The sequence below is a fragment of the Sphaeramia orbicularis genome, chromosome 14 (assembly GCF_902148855.1).
Source record: "Sphaeramia orbicularis chromosome 14, fSphaOr1.1, whole genome shotgun sequence".
NCBI lineage: Eukaryota > Metazoa > Chordata > Actinopteri > Kurtiformes > Apogonidae > Sphaeramia > Sphaeramia orbicularis.
The window spans coordinates 1,891,555-1,910,292 of NC_043970.1; the positions used below are offsets into that span (position 1 = coordinate 1,891,555).

General features: G+C 38.7%; 1 protein-coding gene across 1 annotated transcript; it reads left to right on the forward strand.

Annotated features, from left to right (window-relative positions):
• The first annotated feature begins 1,043 nt into the window (after nt 1-1,043).
• LOC115432442 (transmembrane gamma-carboxyglutamic acid protein 3-like) lies at nt 1,044-18,438 on the forward strand. The gene is made up of 4 exons (XM_030153284.1): nt 1,044-1,158; nt 11,751-11,798; nt 13,054-13,214; nt 16,222-18,438. Exons 2-4 carry the CDS (start codon nt 11,789-11,791, stop codon nt 16,792-16,794), a joined length of 744 nt encoding a protein of 247 aa, XP_030009144.1. The 5' UTR covers nt 1,044-1,158; nt 11,751-11,788; the 3' UTR covers nt 16,795-18,438.
• The last annotated feature ends 300 nt before the right edge of the window (nt 18,439-18,738 follow it).

The window sequence follows — 18,738 nt, forward strand, 5'->3', positions numbered from 1 at the left end:
GGGAGGTAGGGGGAGACACATGCACAGATAACTGAACTAGAACATGTATAGAACAGTAGAATAAACACTATTGTAACTATATGAATAAATTTGGAGTTATAATGAAAAACAAAAAACGAGAAATTATGTATAACACTTTAATCATTATGGCTAAACAGTTTATACACAGATGCAGATTTATGACCCCCCCCCCCACACACACACACACACACACACACACTGTTCTTAATTTACCTAAATGAAATATCAAACTTCAAAAAAACACTGAAACATGTTAGAACCAAACAAACCTTGATTGTGTTTGAAAATTTAAATGTACTGATTTCTGATTAGACCTCTGACTTTATTTAGTTATTTATTTTATTTTTATAATTTTTTTTTTTTTTTTTTTACAAATACTGTTCAGATAAGTTTGATGTTGTTGCTCAGTTTGAAAAAAAAAAGTCTTTTTCTATGGAATTCGTTTGAATGTATGACTAGATTTTGATTAATAAAGTTGGGGGGAAAAAACTTTAAAAATATATAAGTCTTCAAAAGGTGATTGTAATTTTTTTTTTTTTTTTTTGTTTTTTTTTTGTTTTTTGTTTTTTTGATCTAGATGTAAACCTTCGCATGGTCGGACCCAAATGTGCCTTTCTGCGAACATGAATTTAAGAAAAAAAAAAAAAAAAAACTCTCGAGGACTCCGCGCGTAGACTGCTGGGAAACCGAGTCCAAGCGTCCAAGGTGTGGCTTGGCGGAGTTGTGTCTGCCCCCGGTGCTACATGTCCTAGCTGTCTAGAGGCGGGAGATCCGGTACATGCTCATTTCTGTGTCTCTGTTAAACCGCAGTCCGTGTGGAACATCAACCCCCTTTCATGAAGCCCTGGTGTCCGTTCAGAAGTCCTCTCTTCGTCTATTTTCTCCTTAATTTGTTACACTTTTGTCTTTTTGTTGTCTTTTTGTTGTCTTTTCTTTGACAGTAGACACTCTGCTCCCGCCCCTTCCCCTCTGCGTCATCAGGGATTTATCGGGGCTATGATTGGCCAGAATCGGGGAATCCTCCGTTCCTATTGGTCCCAGATTGCGTCAATCCCAGTCACCTTAGTGACTCATGTGGGAGTTCCCTCACTGGAGTCGGGGATGGAAAGGAAAAGGCTTTTCTCAAGCGGAATGAAGGTAGGCAAGATGTTTGATTTTCTACCTTTAAAACAAGTTAGGACATGCGGCCGGACCGTTACATGCCCGTTCATGGAAATCTTGTGATGCTTTAATGTTGTTTCTTCAAAAATGGGACGCACTGTTTGCCTTAAACCTTTGGGGAAAAACGACTTAAAGTCAACATGAGTATGAATTTTTCATCTGCAGTCATAGAAGCATGAGCACACATGACACAGGCACCATGTCTGTTCAGTGACTGAGTGAAAAGACCAGGCTTTGGATTTGGACTGGAGAGGGTGAAGTCATACATGTACAGTCTTTTGGCTCTCAGTTGTGGGTTATTATTCTACATGATGCTACTTGATGAACAGCAGGCATTTTGTCTGCGTATGAGTGTGTGTGTGTGTGTGTGTGTGTGTGTGTGTGTGTCTTAAAGCTCTACTGTCACTAATGACTATTTCAGGATACAGTCAACATATTTTCCTGTTCTACATAGATATGATATCTAAAAAAGTGTCTTCTCGCAGTATCCTTATTTATTCAACTTGGACCCTTTTCCTTTCTCCGTCTCTGTTGCCATGGAAACCCCATCCACCCTATTCCTCTCCATCCCTCTCCGTCTATATTTATAGTAGCCTATATTTGCCATCGTAGGGCTAAATGGGGGCTGCCTGCACATCCAAACCCTCCTGTAATATTTTAGAGAGCAGTGTCATGCATTAATAATTAAAAGTCTGCCTGTTTCCCAGGGGACTCGTATCGGACAGATAAAACCTAAAATTAAGATCATAACAGTTTTTAATAATCCTAAAGCTCAAGAAATGAAAGAACCAGAATGAACATAAAGAACAGTATTTCATTTGAGATTTTGTTCATCGGACATGTTGCATATTCTATCTACTCCCACCTGTTTTTCTTACATTTACGTTCACAGTTTTTGTTATGAAAAATTGTCCGGCTGCAAGTGAAGATTCTCAGGTGTTACTGCTGAATTGTTATGATTTGTGTGCGTGTGTGTATAAAATTGCAACAAAAATAAATAAATAAATAAATAAACTCATCCCAAACCCTAAAATGTTAAACTCAGAATATTACAGAATAAAAGTCATCAAATCTTTGAAGGTGAAACTAGTCCACAGGTGTCAAACATGCGGCCTGGGGGGCCAAATCCGGCCCACCAAAGGGTTCAGTCTGGCCCGTAGGATGAATCTGTGAAATGCAAAAATTACACTGAAGATATTAACAATCAATGGTGTCAAAATCATTTTATTTCAGGTTCCACATACAGACACATACAGTCCAATTAGATTTGAAGTGGGTCAGACCGGTAAAATATTATCATAATAACCTATAAATAATGACAACCCCAAATTTTCTCTTTGTTTTTTTGGTGTAAAAAAAGTAAAATTACATGAAAATGTTTACATTACCAAACTATACTTTTATTAAAAAAAAATGTGAATAACCTGAACAAATATGAACAAACGGAAATGTCTTAAGAAAAGTAAATGCAATTTGACCAATATTCTGCCTGTTACTAAATGTTTTGTGTGATTGTAACACACATGTGTAAATGATAAACTGATAAACCGAGGCAGAATATTGTTAAAACTGCACTTGTTTTTCTTAAGACAATTCAAGTTGTTTATGTTATTCAGATTTTTAAGGAAACTTTGTAGACGTAAACCTGATCATAATAGAATTTTACTTTTTTCACTGGTATTATTTTACTGGTTCGGCCCACTGGAGATCAAATTGGGCTGAATGTGGAACTGAATTAAAATGAGTTTGACAGCCCTGAACTAGTCAATAGTAGTGTTTTTCTAATAACTAATGTGAAGGTTCAATCTCATGTCACTAGTGGTGAAGTTTCAGTTTGCATCCTACTGAATACCCCCTCACCCTCAACTACGGTGGACATGAAAATGCTGAAGTCACTGTTTTTGTAGTCCATTCTGGGCTTTTTATTAGAAAGGGTAAGGACTCGTCCACCCTCAGACATAGTAGGGGACAGTAATATTTAACATGCTCTGTGGGGGTGTTGGAGTTTATTCCCGCTACATTTCGGGTGAAAGTAGGGTACACTCTGGATATGTTGCCAGTTCATCGCTTAGCTGACATATAGAGTTGAACAACCAATCAGTAGTCGCTTTTCTGTCGGATATGCGCAAAACTTTACCGATATAAACAGAAGGGTGTAATGTCGATTTTTCCATTAAATGACAAATCTGATTTGCTTGTTTATTATCGCGTCATGTCATGAGAAATCATTCCATAAACATGGCGCCGAACATAAATATCACGTTGATTTACAGATATATGGTACTCTATACTCTATAGTGCTCTATCTTATACTAAATTCAAAAATGATTGGGTTTCCTCGTGTGTCCACACATACTGCGCCATGTTTGTTTTAAACTCTTCTCTTGTGACTAGGGGTGTAAGAAAATATCGGTCCTGCAATATATTGCGATATTTAATTTCTCTATACTGAATCTATATTAAAAAGTACTGTATCGATATTTTCAGGTATTCATTCAAATACAGATATTTTAGAGGTTAATTTTTGTTTTTTTTTTGTGTTTTATATTTTATTTATTATTGTTTAACTCTGTTTTATTAAATAATGGTTATTTGAAGCATCCTAAAAGCACTTTTTACTGTCTGAGAGGCAGATGCTTGTTCCTTTGTTGAGATTGCACAAAAATACTGTTCTGATGTTAGTTCTGAACTAATAGAATATGAACATTTGAACAGGATCTGAAACTATAATGTCTGTAAAACAGAATTTCAGTTTGAACACAGGAACATTTTGTGATATAGCATTAGATCCTGTTGTGATCAAATAAAAATGTGTTTAGTATTTGTGCATATTTCTGGTGTAATTCAATTCGTCCAGGAAATGATCATTTAAAAAAACAAACAAGCAATACATTGCCTTTTTAACAGTATCATGACATATCGTGATATATCGTATTGTGATCCTAGTATTGTGATTTGTATCGTATCGTCAGATTCTTGCCAATACACAGCCCTACTTGTGACATCTGTCAACATCTTGTTTTTTTTGGTCATGTGACTTTAGTTGCACAAAAAGGTCTTTCTATTGCAGTTTTGCGCAGTATAGCTGCCAATTTCGCTACGCCCGAACAACCACCTTTGTAAGTGCAAAAACTTTTTAGCATAAAACAAGAGTTTTTGCGAAATTGTCGTTTTTCCATTTGGCAAATTTTTATGCGCAAGTTATATTTGTGAAATTTGAGCATAAATGAAAAAGCAACTACTCTCACATTCCCATCTACGGACAATTTAGATGAACCAATTAACCTGTTAGTGCATGTCTTTGGGTGGTGCGTGGAAGCTGGAGAACCCACGTAAACACAGGGAGGACATGCAAACTCCACACAGAAAGGTCCCCATTGTCACCCATTTGTTTTTAATATTAATGAATTATGAGGTTACTTTTGTTATCAACTTGAAAATGTTGATTAAAAAAGCAGCTGACATTAGCTAGCAAGCTAACAGTAGTTTGTCGGGTCAGTCAGACTTATGGAAAATTTCAAAAAAATTATTTTCAAAACCTTCATGATTCTTGAGATTCTGTTTGTTGGGAACCTCATTTTATTTAACTGATAAAGAAAACGTTAATCTTATATTTAGTAGTAGGACCACATAGATAGTAGACAGGCTTTACAAAAGAGTGGGCATTTAATAACAATTATTAGACAGATTTCCTTTTCTTATTTGTCCATCTGTTTGACAAATAAGAAAAGGAAGTCTGTATAAGTTCTAGTAGACAGTATGAACCTAATTGGACAAACAATTATTATAATTTTTACTTTAGTAATAGTAAAACTAAAGGTATTGTTAAAAATAAATGTTGAACAGAAATGAACAGTACTTTATCTCAAAATTCTGATGGAAGGATGTTCTACATGTAGAACAAATCAGGTCTCCAGTATGGATCGGGTAGTTGGGGAGGTCTCATTTCAAAATGGTGTAATATTTTACACACTGCGGTGGAAAAAAAAAGTAGCCTACTTGTTATCAATATAATTTGACAGCAGCAAAAAGTACAGACCCATGGATTATAGTTAAAAGACCAAGCTGGTGCTGTTTGAGAACTATTTTCAGTCCATAATGGTGGAGAATAGAACCTTATACTGACTTTTAATGTCAGTGGTTGGCAGCCGAAATTATTTGGGATAGTGACAGGGAAGTGTTGGCATTCAGTTCTAATAATAACATCTGTGGTCATTTGTTGCTGTACTGTAATTTTTATTCTTGACTACCATGGCAGAGTTGAACAAAGAGCAGTATTTAACCTTTGAAAATACGCCAGCACCCTGATGACCCATTCAATGCTTCTGGCTACATTTCAGCCATATTTGAATAGATGTATTTAATGTTGTCTGAGCCAGAGAAACTGCAAGGAATCTAATACACGCAGAAGATCTGTCATCGGCCTCACACTAAAGGAAAATTAGACGAAAATTATAACCATCAATGGCCTAAAGGTAAGATTTTTAGCACGGAGAAGTAATTGTGAGTCTTCAAACTTTTTAGACTTGAAAATAGATAACTGTCTGTAGGGCTGTGCATTTAATCAAAATTCTATTATGATTTCGATTATTACACTCAACGATTACAAAAATTATGTAATCGAGAAAAAACAATTACTAATTTTGAGTTGTTTTAATTCATGTGCACGCAAGCTACCATGAGCTGCTCTGCCCCGCCCCCCTCTAAGCTACAGCTAACAGCTAGCCGGCAGGTCCACCCCACCAGGAAAGTTGTACCTAGCAATCTTGAAAAATGGCAGGAGAATCACAGCAGAAGCACTTGTAAACAAAAAAGGCAAGTCTAATTCAACTGTATGGAATCACTTACTCAGAGTAGCCTTTTTTAGTATTTACTTAATGTCGCGTATTGTTGGATGTGTGGTGTGACACTGGCTTAATGTTGGTTTTCTGTGTGGTGCATGGTCGTTGCATTGTAGAGCACAACGTGCGTATTCTATAGATGGCTGATGTATACAGAAGGTCTTAACTGAAACCTCATGGCATGCACCTGAATATACAAATATAATTTACCGTGTTTCATACTACATGGAACATACTTGAATTTATAATTTGCACTTTACGTGAGTTTTTTTTATTGCTACAGTTCTATGACAAGTCTATAGCAGTTTATTTACAGTGCACTATTTGTTTACTAAAGGAAACATACTTGAATTTACACAATACTTATTTGCATTCAAAGATTTTTCTTGTTTCGTACAAAAGTGAACATACTTTGTTTTAGTGTTTAAAAGCTTTATTTATGTTTAAAGATTGTATTTTACATTGTTTTGCAAGAAAAAAACCCAACAACTTTAAGGTTAACAAATAATCATGTTTAATAATCGTGATTTAAATTATTGCTAGAATAATCGTGATTATTGTTTTTTTTCTATAATCGAGCAGCCCTAACTGTCTGTCAGAAAGCATCCTCAGAACACTTCAAAACACAAAGAAATTGTATGTCTCACAAAGACATGAATTATTTTCCTTCTTGAAACATTTCTATTCAGCAGCCTACTTTCACACCAAAGATGCCCAGGCATCCTTGGACGCAACATCAACCCACTTCTTGTCACACAAGTAGGCCGTCATGGCTCATTGCTGGAGTTCTTCGTGCCTACTCCTGCTGAGGCTTGGCTGGTATCAAGGCTGGGGGTTTTGACGAACGTCTAATGCGCGCTGGTACTTGTAGAAACCAGTTGGGAAAGAAGAAACGAGGCTAGAGCCAGGCAGTAGCCCGTGTCAGACAGTCATCTGTGCATAGAGGTCATTATCTGACTGCCAAATGTGAAACTGGAAACCAGTGAAGTGTTGCTGTAGTGGATGTGATTTGATTTCCTGGTAATCAGAGTACATTTTCTTGGTATGAGTCTGTGATTTTTCTGTACTTCTATACCGTAATGTTGAGTTTAGATGGAAATTATAACTGTGTAAGAGAAGCAAGTTGGTGTTGTGTGTGTTTGTTGTTGTGTTAAGGCTAGGATTTATTGTAGGGATTTTTACAACCGATACTGATAACCAATAACTTCCTGCTTCTCATAACCAATACCGATACCAAACACCAATAGTTCCCATAGTTCCAGTTGTTTTCGTCTTCTTTCCAGTCAGTGTTAAACTCTGTTACTAGTCCAATAAAGGCTTCTACAGAACCTAAAGCCTCTGTCTGCTTCAGATGGACAATAGACCAAGGGTTTTCAGTTCAGACTATTTATGTCACAGACAGAATTTGGTGATAATCGACCGCTGTTTTCCCACATTAAGCTACGTTCAGTTTTTTGTGGTTGGCACGGCAACAACGTGCACTGTGTACTGGTGAAATGCACCAAATCTAAGCAATTTAGATTTATTATTATGGGCTGCATTGGTGAAAACTTTAATTATCAGAATTATTTGAATGACGTAATTTTTTTCAATATCGGACTGATAATTATTGGAGTTGATAGTTATTGTGCATCCCAGAGGTTGTGTTAACTGAAAATATTCTGTCATTGACAGATTTTTTTTTTTTTTTAAAGATGACGGAAAATTCTGAAGGCCGTCCGTAATTTTGACAGATTAAAATACTGAGGGTAATCTACAAAAAAAAAGTTTTCACACAACACTGTAACACCTGACACTGAGCTACGAAGGGTCCCCAAGTCCTCTCAGATCTGTTCTGTTCGTTGGGTTTGTGCAGGCGCAGGCTTTCCATTTGAATAACTGATAACATCTCACTGAGCCAATGAGCAACGGAGGGTGGAGTGGTAAACTTTCAGGTTAGGACAATACGATTCTGAGCCACCACCATCCGTAGGTGCAGAGGCACCTGCATGCCATGTAGAAGATCAGAAGTCTGGGCAGAGCATCCAAGGACGGTCGGGTCACAGTTGGGCTGATGGACTGTAAACCAGGGCTCTCAAACTCATGTTCTTTCAGGTTCCACATTCAGGCCGATTTGATCTGCAGTGGGCCGAACCAGTAAAATAAGAACAGAATCTATGAATAATGACAACTGCAAATTTTTGTCTGTGTTTTAGTGCAAAAACCCCCATTAAATTATGAAAATACTTACTTTATAAACCATCCAAACAAAAAAGATGTGAATAACCTGAAAAAACTGAAATTTCTTAAGAAAAATAAGTGAAATTTTAAGAAAATTATGCCTCAACTTATCATTTCTCCATGTGCATTCTGGATCAGATCTACAAAGACACTAAACACAGAGGAACAGGCAGAAAATAGTTAAACTTGTGCTTAATTTTCTTTAGACATTTCAGGTTGTTCATATTTTTTCAGGTTATTCACATTTTATTGTTACAGGATAGTTTGTAAAATGTAAATATTTTCATAATTTAATGTAATTTTTTGCACTAAAACAAAGACAAAAAGTTTGAAGTTGTCATTATTTATAGCCAATAGTGTAATATTATTTTTTTCACATCAAACCGAGAAGAAAATCTGCAGTCATTCTTTTTTGTCGGTTCTTCTGCTGTTATTATTTGACTGTAGATCAGATTGGTCTGTATGTGGAACCGCAACTAAAATGAGTTCCACAGCCTGGACAGTGGAATTTTTGCACTTTGCAAATTCGTCTCACGGGCCGGATTGGAACCTTTGGAGGGACGCATTTGGCCCCCGGGACGCATGTTTGACACCCCTGCTCTAGAGTAAGCTTTGGACAACTGTTCAAATATAGCTGACCAAAAATTATGCAGTTTAAGGCACTCATGTTTGACTACGTAACTTCTCTCTACAATTTTAATTGTGTTTACGCATGCGCAGACTTAAAAAAACAAAATAAATCAGATTAACCTGTATTCATGCAGGAAGACCTCCGCGTGTTGGGGAGAAATCCAGGTGTGTTAATCTGATTTACGATAATCAGATTACTGCTGTTATCTGATAAAACATATCAGATTATACTGTTTACATGATCACTGGAATAATCTGATAACTCTAGACACTGGATAATGACCGGAGCATGGGTGTGAATGTAAACAGGCTCAGTGTCATGTTCAGAGTAAGAGTGAAATGATAGCATGAAAGTAAAGGAACTCAACGTGCAACAGTAGCTAATATTATCTTAGATATAGAGTAAGATGATGACAGGAAATGAAAGGGTTTCACAAAACAGGCTCTTAAACAAACTTCAAACAGGCACAAATCTTTCATATTTAACCCAAGAGGTAGGTGTGTGTGTGTGTGTGTGTGTGTGTTATCTGTGTGTGTGTGTGTTATCTGTGTGTGTGTGTGTGTGTGTGTTATCTGTGTGTGTGTGTGTGTGTGTGTGTTATCTGGTTGTGCCATTGACAGTGTGGAGTGAGAGATCAGATGCAGATAGTGATCAGTTCCCTGACAGAACAGTGGACATGCTGGTAGAACACTGTGCTGGTAGGATATAGTTTCATGCAAACAGTATGTGACGCACATTCCTGTTCTCAAAAGCCTGTCAGCGCTCCTGTTTGATCTGATGGAGCACTAAAGCTAATGACTGAAAAAAAAAAACCTCCTCCAGGAATTACTCTGAACAAAGCCTTGTTCTCAGTTACAGATGTGCATATACTGTTTTTTTTGTTTTTTTATTAGATGTACATATATTGTTTTGGGTTTTTGTTAGATGTACATATATTGGTTTTTTTTTTTTTTTTTAGATATACATATATTGTTTTGTTTTTTTTAGATGTACATATATTGTTTTTTTGTTTTTGTTTTTTTTAGATGTACGTATATTGTAGGGGTGGGAATCTTTTACTATCTCACGATTCAATTCGATTCCGATGTTTTGGGCTATGATTCGATTCAAAATCGATTTTCAGTTCAAAATGATTTTCAATTCATAATGATTCATAAAGGATCCTCATGATCTACTCCACTCTGCTTTGCAAGACAGAATGACAAATGCACACATTCAAATGTCTTTTTCACATTTATTCAGTTTTAAACATTTATCCGTGCTTGGTAGGAGTTTGGTTTGGTGCAGCAGTGTGCGTTGGTTTGCTGCTGGTGGCTGACTGTGTCACCGTGTCCTTCAGCTCTGGGTGATGCAGCTGACAGACTGAGCTCATCAAATACTGTTGGATGTGACCCCAGTTTGTTGCATTTGGCGTACTAATGCAACAACTTAGGGAAGTTTTTCCTCACCACTGTCACCAGTCACAAGTGTTTGCTCCTGGAGGATTCTGTTGGGTTTCTGTAAATTGGCTTAGAGTCTGGTTTTGACCAACTCTATATGTAAAGTGTCATGAGATAACTTTTGTTATGATTTGGCGCTATATAAATAAAATTTGATTGATTGATTGATTGCTATACGTATGTATTTTCATCCTTTCGCTAATCGCCAACCCTAACCCTAAACCTAAACCTTACCGCTAATCGCGCTAATGGCGTGTTATTTTACGTGGCGTAAATATACACACTGAAAGCTTATAATGCATATGCAATTGAAGATGTGAGCTGGCGCGTTTGTGGTGTTCCCGAACAGCTAAATCTGCATTTTGCAACCCTTACACACTGCAAGGTTCTAATAGTTTTGGATTTTTCATCATAGTTTAGTTTTATTTAGTTTTGACTTTTTTTCTCTAATTCAGTTAGTTTTAATGAGTGTTTAGAGCAGGTTTGCTAGTTTTTATTAGTTTTCATTTTTTTGCTAAATGCTTAGTTTTAGTTTAGTTTTAGTATTAATTTTAGTTTCATCGTATCTTTTATCTTCATTGCTGTCGTATTCAAATAAATCCCAGACAGGACTCTGCTGCTTTCTCCCAACTTTAGTCTCCATGTTTCCAGGTAGAGTGGGGACCAGAAGACGACTGGAAACCACAAGTGACGAGAAGTGATGGACCGTGAAGTGTCGTATGGCACCACTAGCTAAAATTGCTAGAGTGGAATAAATCGATTTCGTATCAATCTGACATTGACAAAGATAAAAACGAAGGGAATTTTATCCATATTTTTTATGTTTTAGTTAGTTTTATAAGCACACAATACAGTTTCAGTTTGTTATCGTTTTTTTCTTTAATTATAGTTTTATTTATTTCAGTTAACAAAAATGTTTTCTCAATTCTAGTTTTCATCATTTCGTTAGTTTTCGTTAACGATAATAACCTTGACACACTGTGAAGCTCATGTCAACCTCGGTCTCCCCAGGCAGTGGCAGTGGGTAAAAACCAAACTGAGTCCAAATCTTTGCCTTCAACGAGGACGGGGCTGGTTGAATTTCTCTTTCCTCCTCCATTAGTTTCCTCTTTGTTTTGGCGTTTACCGCACATGCGTACGTTCCAGAACCAGCTGTGTGATGACGTCAGGATGTTGTGTGTACAAAACGGAGGCAGACTGTTGGCGGATTTGTTTAATTTTTTAAAACCGATTTTGGGACATTTTAATCGATTCTGAATTGTAGTAAATGAGAATTTGTGATTTTTATATAAATCAATTTTTGGCACACTCCTAATGTATTTCTGTTTCAATAATATTTAGTGTAATTGTTCAGCTTTAGTACACACTGATGAAGGACACGTGTTGGGCAGTGAGTGAGACTGCTGTGTCTGACTCGGCCTGTTTCTCTTTTCGCAGGTCTGCAGTGTGTCGGTGTGTGAGTAGCAGGTGGGAGCATGGCTGTAGGTGAGTATTAAGCCTCTAATCAATAACGTTAATAAGGTTTATTGCTTATCTTGCTGTTTTAAGTGAAGGTCGTATTCTCCTCACACACACCATAAGCTGTAGAGCCTGGTTGCTGGTGTTGTCTGTCTGGATGTCATTTCCTGTGACCTTCTTGGCACATGTGATTCTTGTGTATTTATTCCTTAAAAGAAGCAATTTTTAAGTCCTAAATCTATAATTTCCTCATTTAAAGCATTAAAACAAACAGACATCCCAACTAATCATCTTCTTATTCAGATGTTCAGTCTCACCTTTGACCTTTTGATCCTTATTACTATGTGTTTCCATTGGTGGGAGCCTGGAAAACCTTAAAACCTGAAAATTATTTAACAGTAAATTAACCCATTTCCCTTGTTAACATTATGTGATTATCATTATTAAATTGTACTATGATAATTTTTTTGTATATCCCATCAATTGCAATGAATCTACATTTGTGATGTTAGATTGTGGCTTAATTATGAGGAACTATGTAGTGAAATTAACCCTTTCATGCATGAATTATGAGAACCTTAGTCAATATTTTTGTTTTTATTCCTCTGTAGGCATGAAAAAAACAATGCAGTTGAAAATTTGTAATGAACTTATTTTTCATGGAGTTACAAAAATGTCCACTCAGCTGGACACCGTGTGTTTAATTTTTGAAGCAAAGAAACATGTATTTAAAACCTATCACCAGAAAGTGATATGTGTGAAAACTGCAAAATAAAAACATTTTTAATGCAGCTAATCTGATGTTTTCTTACATTTTATCATACTCTAAGACTAGTTATTACTCAGTTCATGGAGATGATTTGCAAAAAAAAAAAAAGAACTTTTTGTTAAACAAAACTTTTAATTACAGCAATTGATTTACATTCAAACATGTTACTGCAGATCAGGTTTATCAAGAACAGCACAGTTACAGTAATGATATGGATTGCAGTGTTTGTGATGATGCATGAGCGTCCACTGTGTTGGCTGATATGGAACTAAAACAACGAAACCCATGAATATACAAGAGAACAGCTGGAGAATAGCTGTCCACTGTAGTGACCTATATACATGAAAGGGTTAAGTACAGCTAAGTAACAAAATTAGTTTTTTTGAAATGATTTAATGAACATTTTTAGCCAGTGTAATGACTCCGAAAAATATGAAGATACATCAGTGTCTGTAAATATGCCCTATATCTGTGTCCTAGATATGACCACTGATTTGTTTGTGCCATTTGTAGCGTTCCTCACTGGTAAGGATGCTCACTCCGTCCTGAAGCGTTTCCCTCGAGCCAACGGCTTCCTGGAGGAGTTACGACAGGGGAACATCGAGAGGGAGTGTGTGGAGGAGAGCTGCAGCTTTGAAGAGGCCAATGAAGTGTTTGAGAACAAAGAGAGGACGGTGAGTGTATTTGAACCATTTCATGTATCGTACATAAACGGGGGACAAACAGGTGCTGGACGCAGGACTTGAACAGTGAGTGGAGGGACTTGGACATCCTCAACATCCTAGTTTCTGAAGTGGAATACAGATTTGTGTCTGTCATTGTGATAGTGTTATGTAGCTAACACAACCACAAAACAAGAAAAGCACTCGGAGAGCGCAGACCTCTGCCAAAAGAGATCTGCCCCCCACCCTCCCACCCCTGATCACCACCAAAATTTAATTTTTTCTTCCTTGTGCCACTATCAACATTTCCTGAAAATTTCATGAAAATCCATCCATAACTTTTTGAGTTATCTTGCTAACAAACAAACAAACACGTGTGCATATACGCACGCACACGCGCAAACAAAGCAAGTGATCACAATACCTAAAGGTATTAAATTTGATATGGTAGGTCTTAAGTTGTGTTGCCATCCACGTTGGCTGTATTTTGTTTAAATGTCTCTGTTAAATGTCCAAGCTGCAAAGAACGTTAGTCGACTCATGCTGCGTTCCAGGCCGTTTTGAGCCCGTAAGTCACGACTTCAAACCATGACTCACGACTTTGTAACGTTCCAGGCAAGTCACACCAAACTGCCTGAGCGCAAGGAATTGTGGGAGCTAGATGCAAACAAACCAGCATGGTGGACCGTACGTTATGTTCATTTACAATCATTTCTATCCCAAAGGTGTTTGTTCTTTGCTTATCTGAGGGAAACAGAGGAGGGAAAACAGCGCATAAGGCAAGAGAAGCTGTTCTACCTTTTATGTTATGTTATTTATATTTTTGGATACGTATTTGGTATTAATTTATTCTTGCACTCATTGGACTGAAAACTAGCTAACGGTAGAGCAGCTGCTGATTATACAGAACATTTGCAGATACATAATGTCAGCACAATACCTTGTTACCTCCGCCAAGGAGGTTATGTTTTTGCCAGGGTTTGTTTGTTTGTCTGTCTGTTTGTTTGTCTGTCCGTTAGTGTGCAACATAACTCAAAAAGTTATGGACAGATTTTGATGAAATTTTCAGGGTTTGTTGGAAATGGGATAAGGAAGAAATGATTAAATTTTGGTGGTGATCAGGGGTGGGGGGGCCCACAGGGGGGGCCACTGATCAGCCTTGGCGGAGGTCTGCGCTCTCCGAGTGCTTCTAGTTTTAATAAACAATCTGCATAAACACCACACCCACGGAGGGCCACTATTGCTACGTGACGTCAGAACTCGGAACTGGGAGAACATGGATCTAGTACGAGTTCAGGGGTGGGAAGTCACAGGTTTGACTGACATTCCAGTGCATTTTCACCGGTAGAAGGTTGGAAAAATATGACTTACTGGTTGCCTGGAACGCAGCATTACTTTCTCCTGTTCCAACCTGATAATTTATATTGAAATTAGGAACCTACTGTCACTAAGTTTTCAGCCCCTGGTGAGAAATGATCATAAAACATTCAGTCCAACACATGTGCAGCTGTTAGTCATGCGCGTCGCCCAAGAAAACTGACTATAGCTGTTTTCAGACCGGTCAGCCCGGTGTCGGAACCGGTTCCCACACCAGTTACACTGGGAACCGAAGTGCTTTCCCATGAACGGCCTGCGTTCATACCATTATGCGAGCCCATGATGCGTCATCGTCAGAGGGCGTTGCTTCGCCACTAAAAAAAAAAGGGCATACAAAAGTGGATGGGTTCACGGCAGAAAAAATAACAACAGTGCTGCGGATCGCATCATCGACTACCTGCGAACATTTGTACTCTTAATACAGATCATTATTTATCTGCACCAGGACATGGCAGCGACGGCCAATCCACAGATGGATTCTCAGCAGGACAACACCCATCAGCCTGGTGACGTCCACTCATGTCGCCACAGTTCGCTTTGAAAAACCAAGTTTGACTTGGTGCCCATTGGGAACCAAATTTTTCATTCCTGAACGCTCTGATTTTCGGTGTGAACACGTCGGCTGGTTTGAGATTAGGTGTGGGAACCAGCACCGGCATGGTTCTCAATTGGTCTGAAAACAGCTTTTGCGAACTTTAAGGGATAGCTCGCTGGTAAAAATAAGCACAGGGAAGTGCAAATTTAATAATGCCTGGTTGGAGAAAAGATCCTTCTGGACCTGGCTGACATGAGGGAAGGGGAATGGGTTTGAAGTTTGCTGAACTTTGTGTAAGAAATGAATTCAATTCGGAACAATGGGAATCAAGGCGTTGGAGCAAATAAATACATTTGCCTAAATTCTAGGAGTATGGCCGTGAAATAAGCAGTGAAATGGACATTTAATTCTGTTCTCAGTAGTCTTAGAAAGGTCTTAAAAAGTCTTGAATTTAACTTGTAGAAACCCGTTGGAACCCTGGGGTCAGAGGGAAGCTAAAATGCTAGCTTACTGTAAAATGGTAAACTTCATCAAACACTGTGAAACGGTGGAATGGTTTATAGACTTGATAGAGGAACCTGTTAACCACAGTTACTGTTGAACTGCCTGTCCAAGGGTCCAAATGGAGCTAAATCTACAGGTCAGTCCTTTGAGGTTTCAGGGTGAGTCTCTTCTTTTTAATGTGATCAATAAAGGGTCCCCAGGACTTTGTAAACTTGTTGTGATTGTCAGATAGATTGAACAGGATCTCTTCGAGATTCATACTGGGCAATGTTGCGGCCTTCCATTCCCTCAGAATGACCCTCTTTGCAATAATCGGGCCTAACATAATGACTTGCTGGATTGACTGGGAGCATAACCAGTTTTGATCTGAACAACCAAGTATTACTGTTGGAACATCAGGAGTTATTGTTTTCTTACATATAATACTGTACAGATGAAAAAACTTATTAAGCACGGGGCAGAAAAAAAAGACCTAATGTACTTTCACTTGCTTTACATTTGTCACACCAAAATGACACATTACTGGAGAAAAAACATCTATTGTGATTTGTTTTTGAGGGTTAAGATGAAACATAGAACCCGAATCTCTTTCTTTCTTCCCAGATGGAGTTTTGGAAAACCCGCAGCGTCTACACAGTGAACAGTAACAGCGAGGGCCGGTCCGAGCGCGCCGACACCGTCTATATGGTGGTTCCTCTGCTGGGCGTGGCCCTGCTCATCATCATCGGCCTCTTCCTGCTTTGGAGGTGCCAACTTCAGAAGGCCACGCGTCGACGGCCCGCCTACACCCAGAACCGCTACCTAGCCAATAACCGCAGCACCCGCAGCCTCCCGCGCATTCTGGTTCACCGGGAAACGACGGGGCACTCTGACAGCTCACACGAGTCCAACTCACGTCCCACTGTTGTGGTGAGCGGAGCTGAGAGAGGAGGAGGAGGAGGAGGAGGAGGAGGAGGAGGTGGAGGAGGAGACTCCCACGGCCTCCACCAGCAGAACACTCGTGCTCTCTATGTCCAGGACTTGTCTCTGTCGGTGGCCTCCAGGCTGTCCGGTGCTACACCTCCTCCGTCCTACGAAGAGGTGACAGGACATCTGGAGAGCAGCGGTGACGAAACCTCTGCGCCTTCATACAGCGACCCCCCACCTAAATATGAAGAGATCATAAAAGAGAAATGAAGATACGAACGGAACGGCTGAGAAGGCCGAGGATTAAGTAGCTCCTGCTTCAGTTGGTGCTGCTGGCTATCGGTTGCTCGAGTCTTTGTATTTTTTGGTTTCTTTTCTGTGACGTTTCACACATGGATGCAGCCTAAAGCCCTCAGGATTATTGTTCTTAGTTTGCCCTGATCACCTCTTTACACGCTTGATTTCTTTGGTCTTCATTTTGCTTTGGCAAACAGCACACTTGGTCCCTGGTGCAGCCACAGCAGGGACCACATGTACAATGAAGTGTGCGGAGATTACTTGGCAAGCAGGACGCTCACTCCTCCGTGTCCGGCCCTTGTAGCACGCCAGGAAAGCAGCCGGGTCCAGGCCGAGCGCAGGACGGCACCGTGGGTTTGGTGACTTTTACACCTGCTGAACAGTCAGAGCGACTGCAAGGCTTCTGTGCTGACAGGCTGGCTCTGTATCGTTTCTTATTTAACAGTGCAGTCACTGCTCTCTGAACGTGGTGCTTGTAGTGCTGTGCATAATCTATGAATTCTTAAAACTGTATGTGGGTTGATAGTGGATGTATTGGGACAGTGAGCCAAAGTTTAGTTGTGTTGGGAGTTTGTTTTACTGTTAGTTTGGTTTTCACAGCATCTTAAATACAGCTTTGTATTGGCAAGAATCTGCCAGCACAACATTTATGATATTAGGGTTATTAATATTGCAAAATGTTCCGTTACTGTAAACAAGGTGGCGATGGATGTCATAAAGAAGCAACAGAATTAAGTAAATAAATTAGTGAATTAGACTAGGATTCATTTTCCAGTGACCCTTCAACTCCAGAGTTACAAGCTAAGATGTAGCATAAATGTGCACTGCCAGCATTTACATTAGCAAATGAATCTGTAAATAATTTTACCACCAGTGGATGCAATTGAAAATGTTTCAAATGCATCCATTTCACTCTTCAGTCTACCTATCCTAGTGTGTGTGAAGTTAATGTTCCTTAGTAAATTCAGAAGGTACATTTGTTTAATGTTATCCTTTAGCTGTAGCTAACGGTGCAGCTTCAGAATGATGTCTTGTTAAGTTCTCTCAGATTTGTTACACTCCTTTTGATTTTGGCCTGGCACATTTTACAAACACCAAGGCTCTTGACAATCTCTACAGTGCTTATTTTGTTTTTTTAAGCCAAAATGAGCCTGCACTTCAGCCATGTACACCTCAGGAGCTAGTCCAGTCCTTTACTGCCTCAGCTATTGCGGAATTAAAATACTAGTTTGCTAATGCTAATATTAGCAGTGTGCCTTTACCCTACTTACTGCCGAATACAGCAACTGCTATCTAAACACAACACCAAATGAACCACTAACGTTTGCATGTAAAATGTTAAGATAGAGCTGCTTCGCACCAAACAGGAATTTTTGTGCAAAAATTTTGCACAGGAACAAATTCAGTAATTTTTTTAGGAATGCATTGTGAAAAATTAGTACAGGGAAGAAATTTGGATTTCTGCTAATTTCCACATATGGAGTTATACATTTGACAAATTGTTCCAAATAATGTTATTAACCCTTTAAGTACCAAAGTCACAATATTGTGACAAGCAACATAACTGAATGAAACAGACAGCTTTTTGAAATCTTGATGTCAAAATGTAATACTTAAAAAAAAAAAAAGCAACAAAAAAGCTTTGATGGCTAAAGGGTTAATTTCAATATACCAACCCTCCTACACAATCTAAAATACAATGTGAACCACAGGTGACACCAAAAGGTTCTGTGTGCTATTACACACACCTTTGGCCTAAACTGGCATCGAGTATTTTTGAGGCATGTTGTTACCAGAGTACCACAGATACAGCGGTTAGATTATAGCAAAAAGCAGTTTAAACAACTCTGAGTGTCCCATGTGATCTGTGGTGGAGCTTCTGGATCACTGGAGCTCCTGTGGAACATGCCCTTTGTT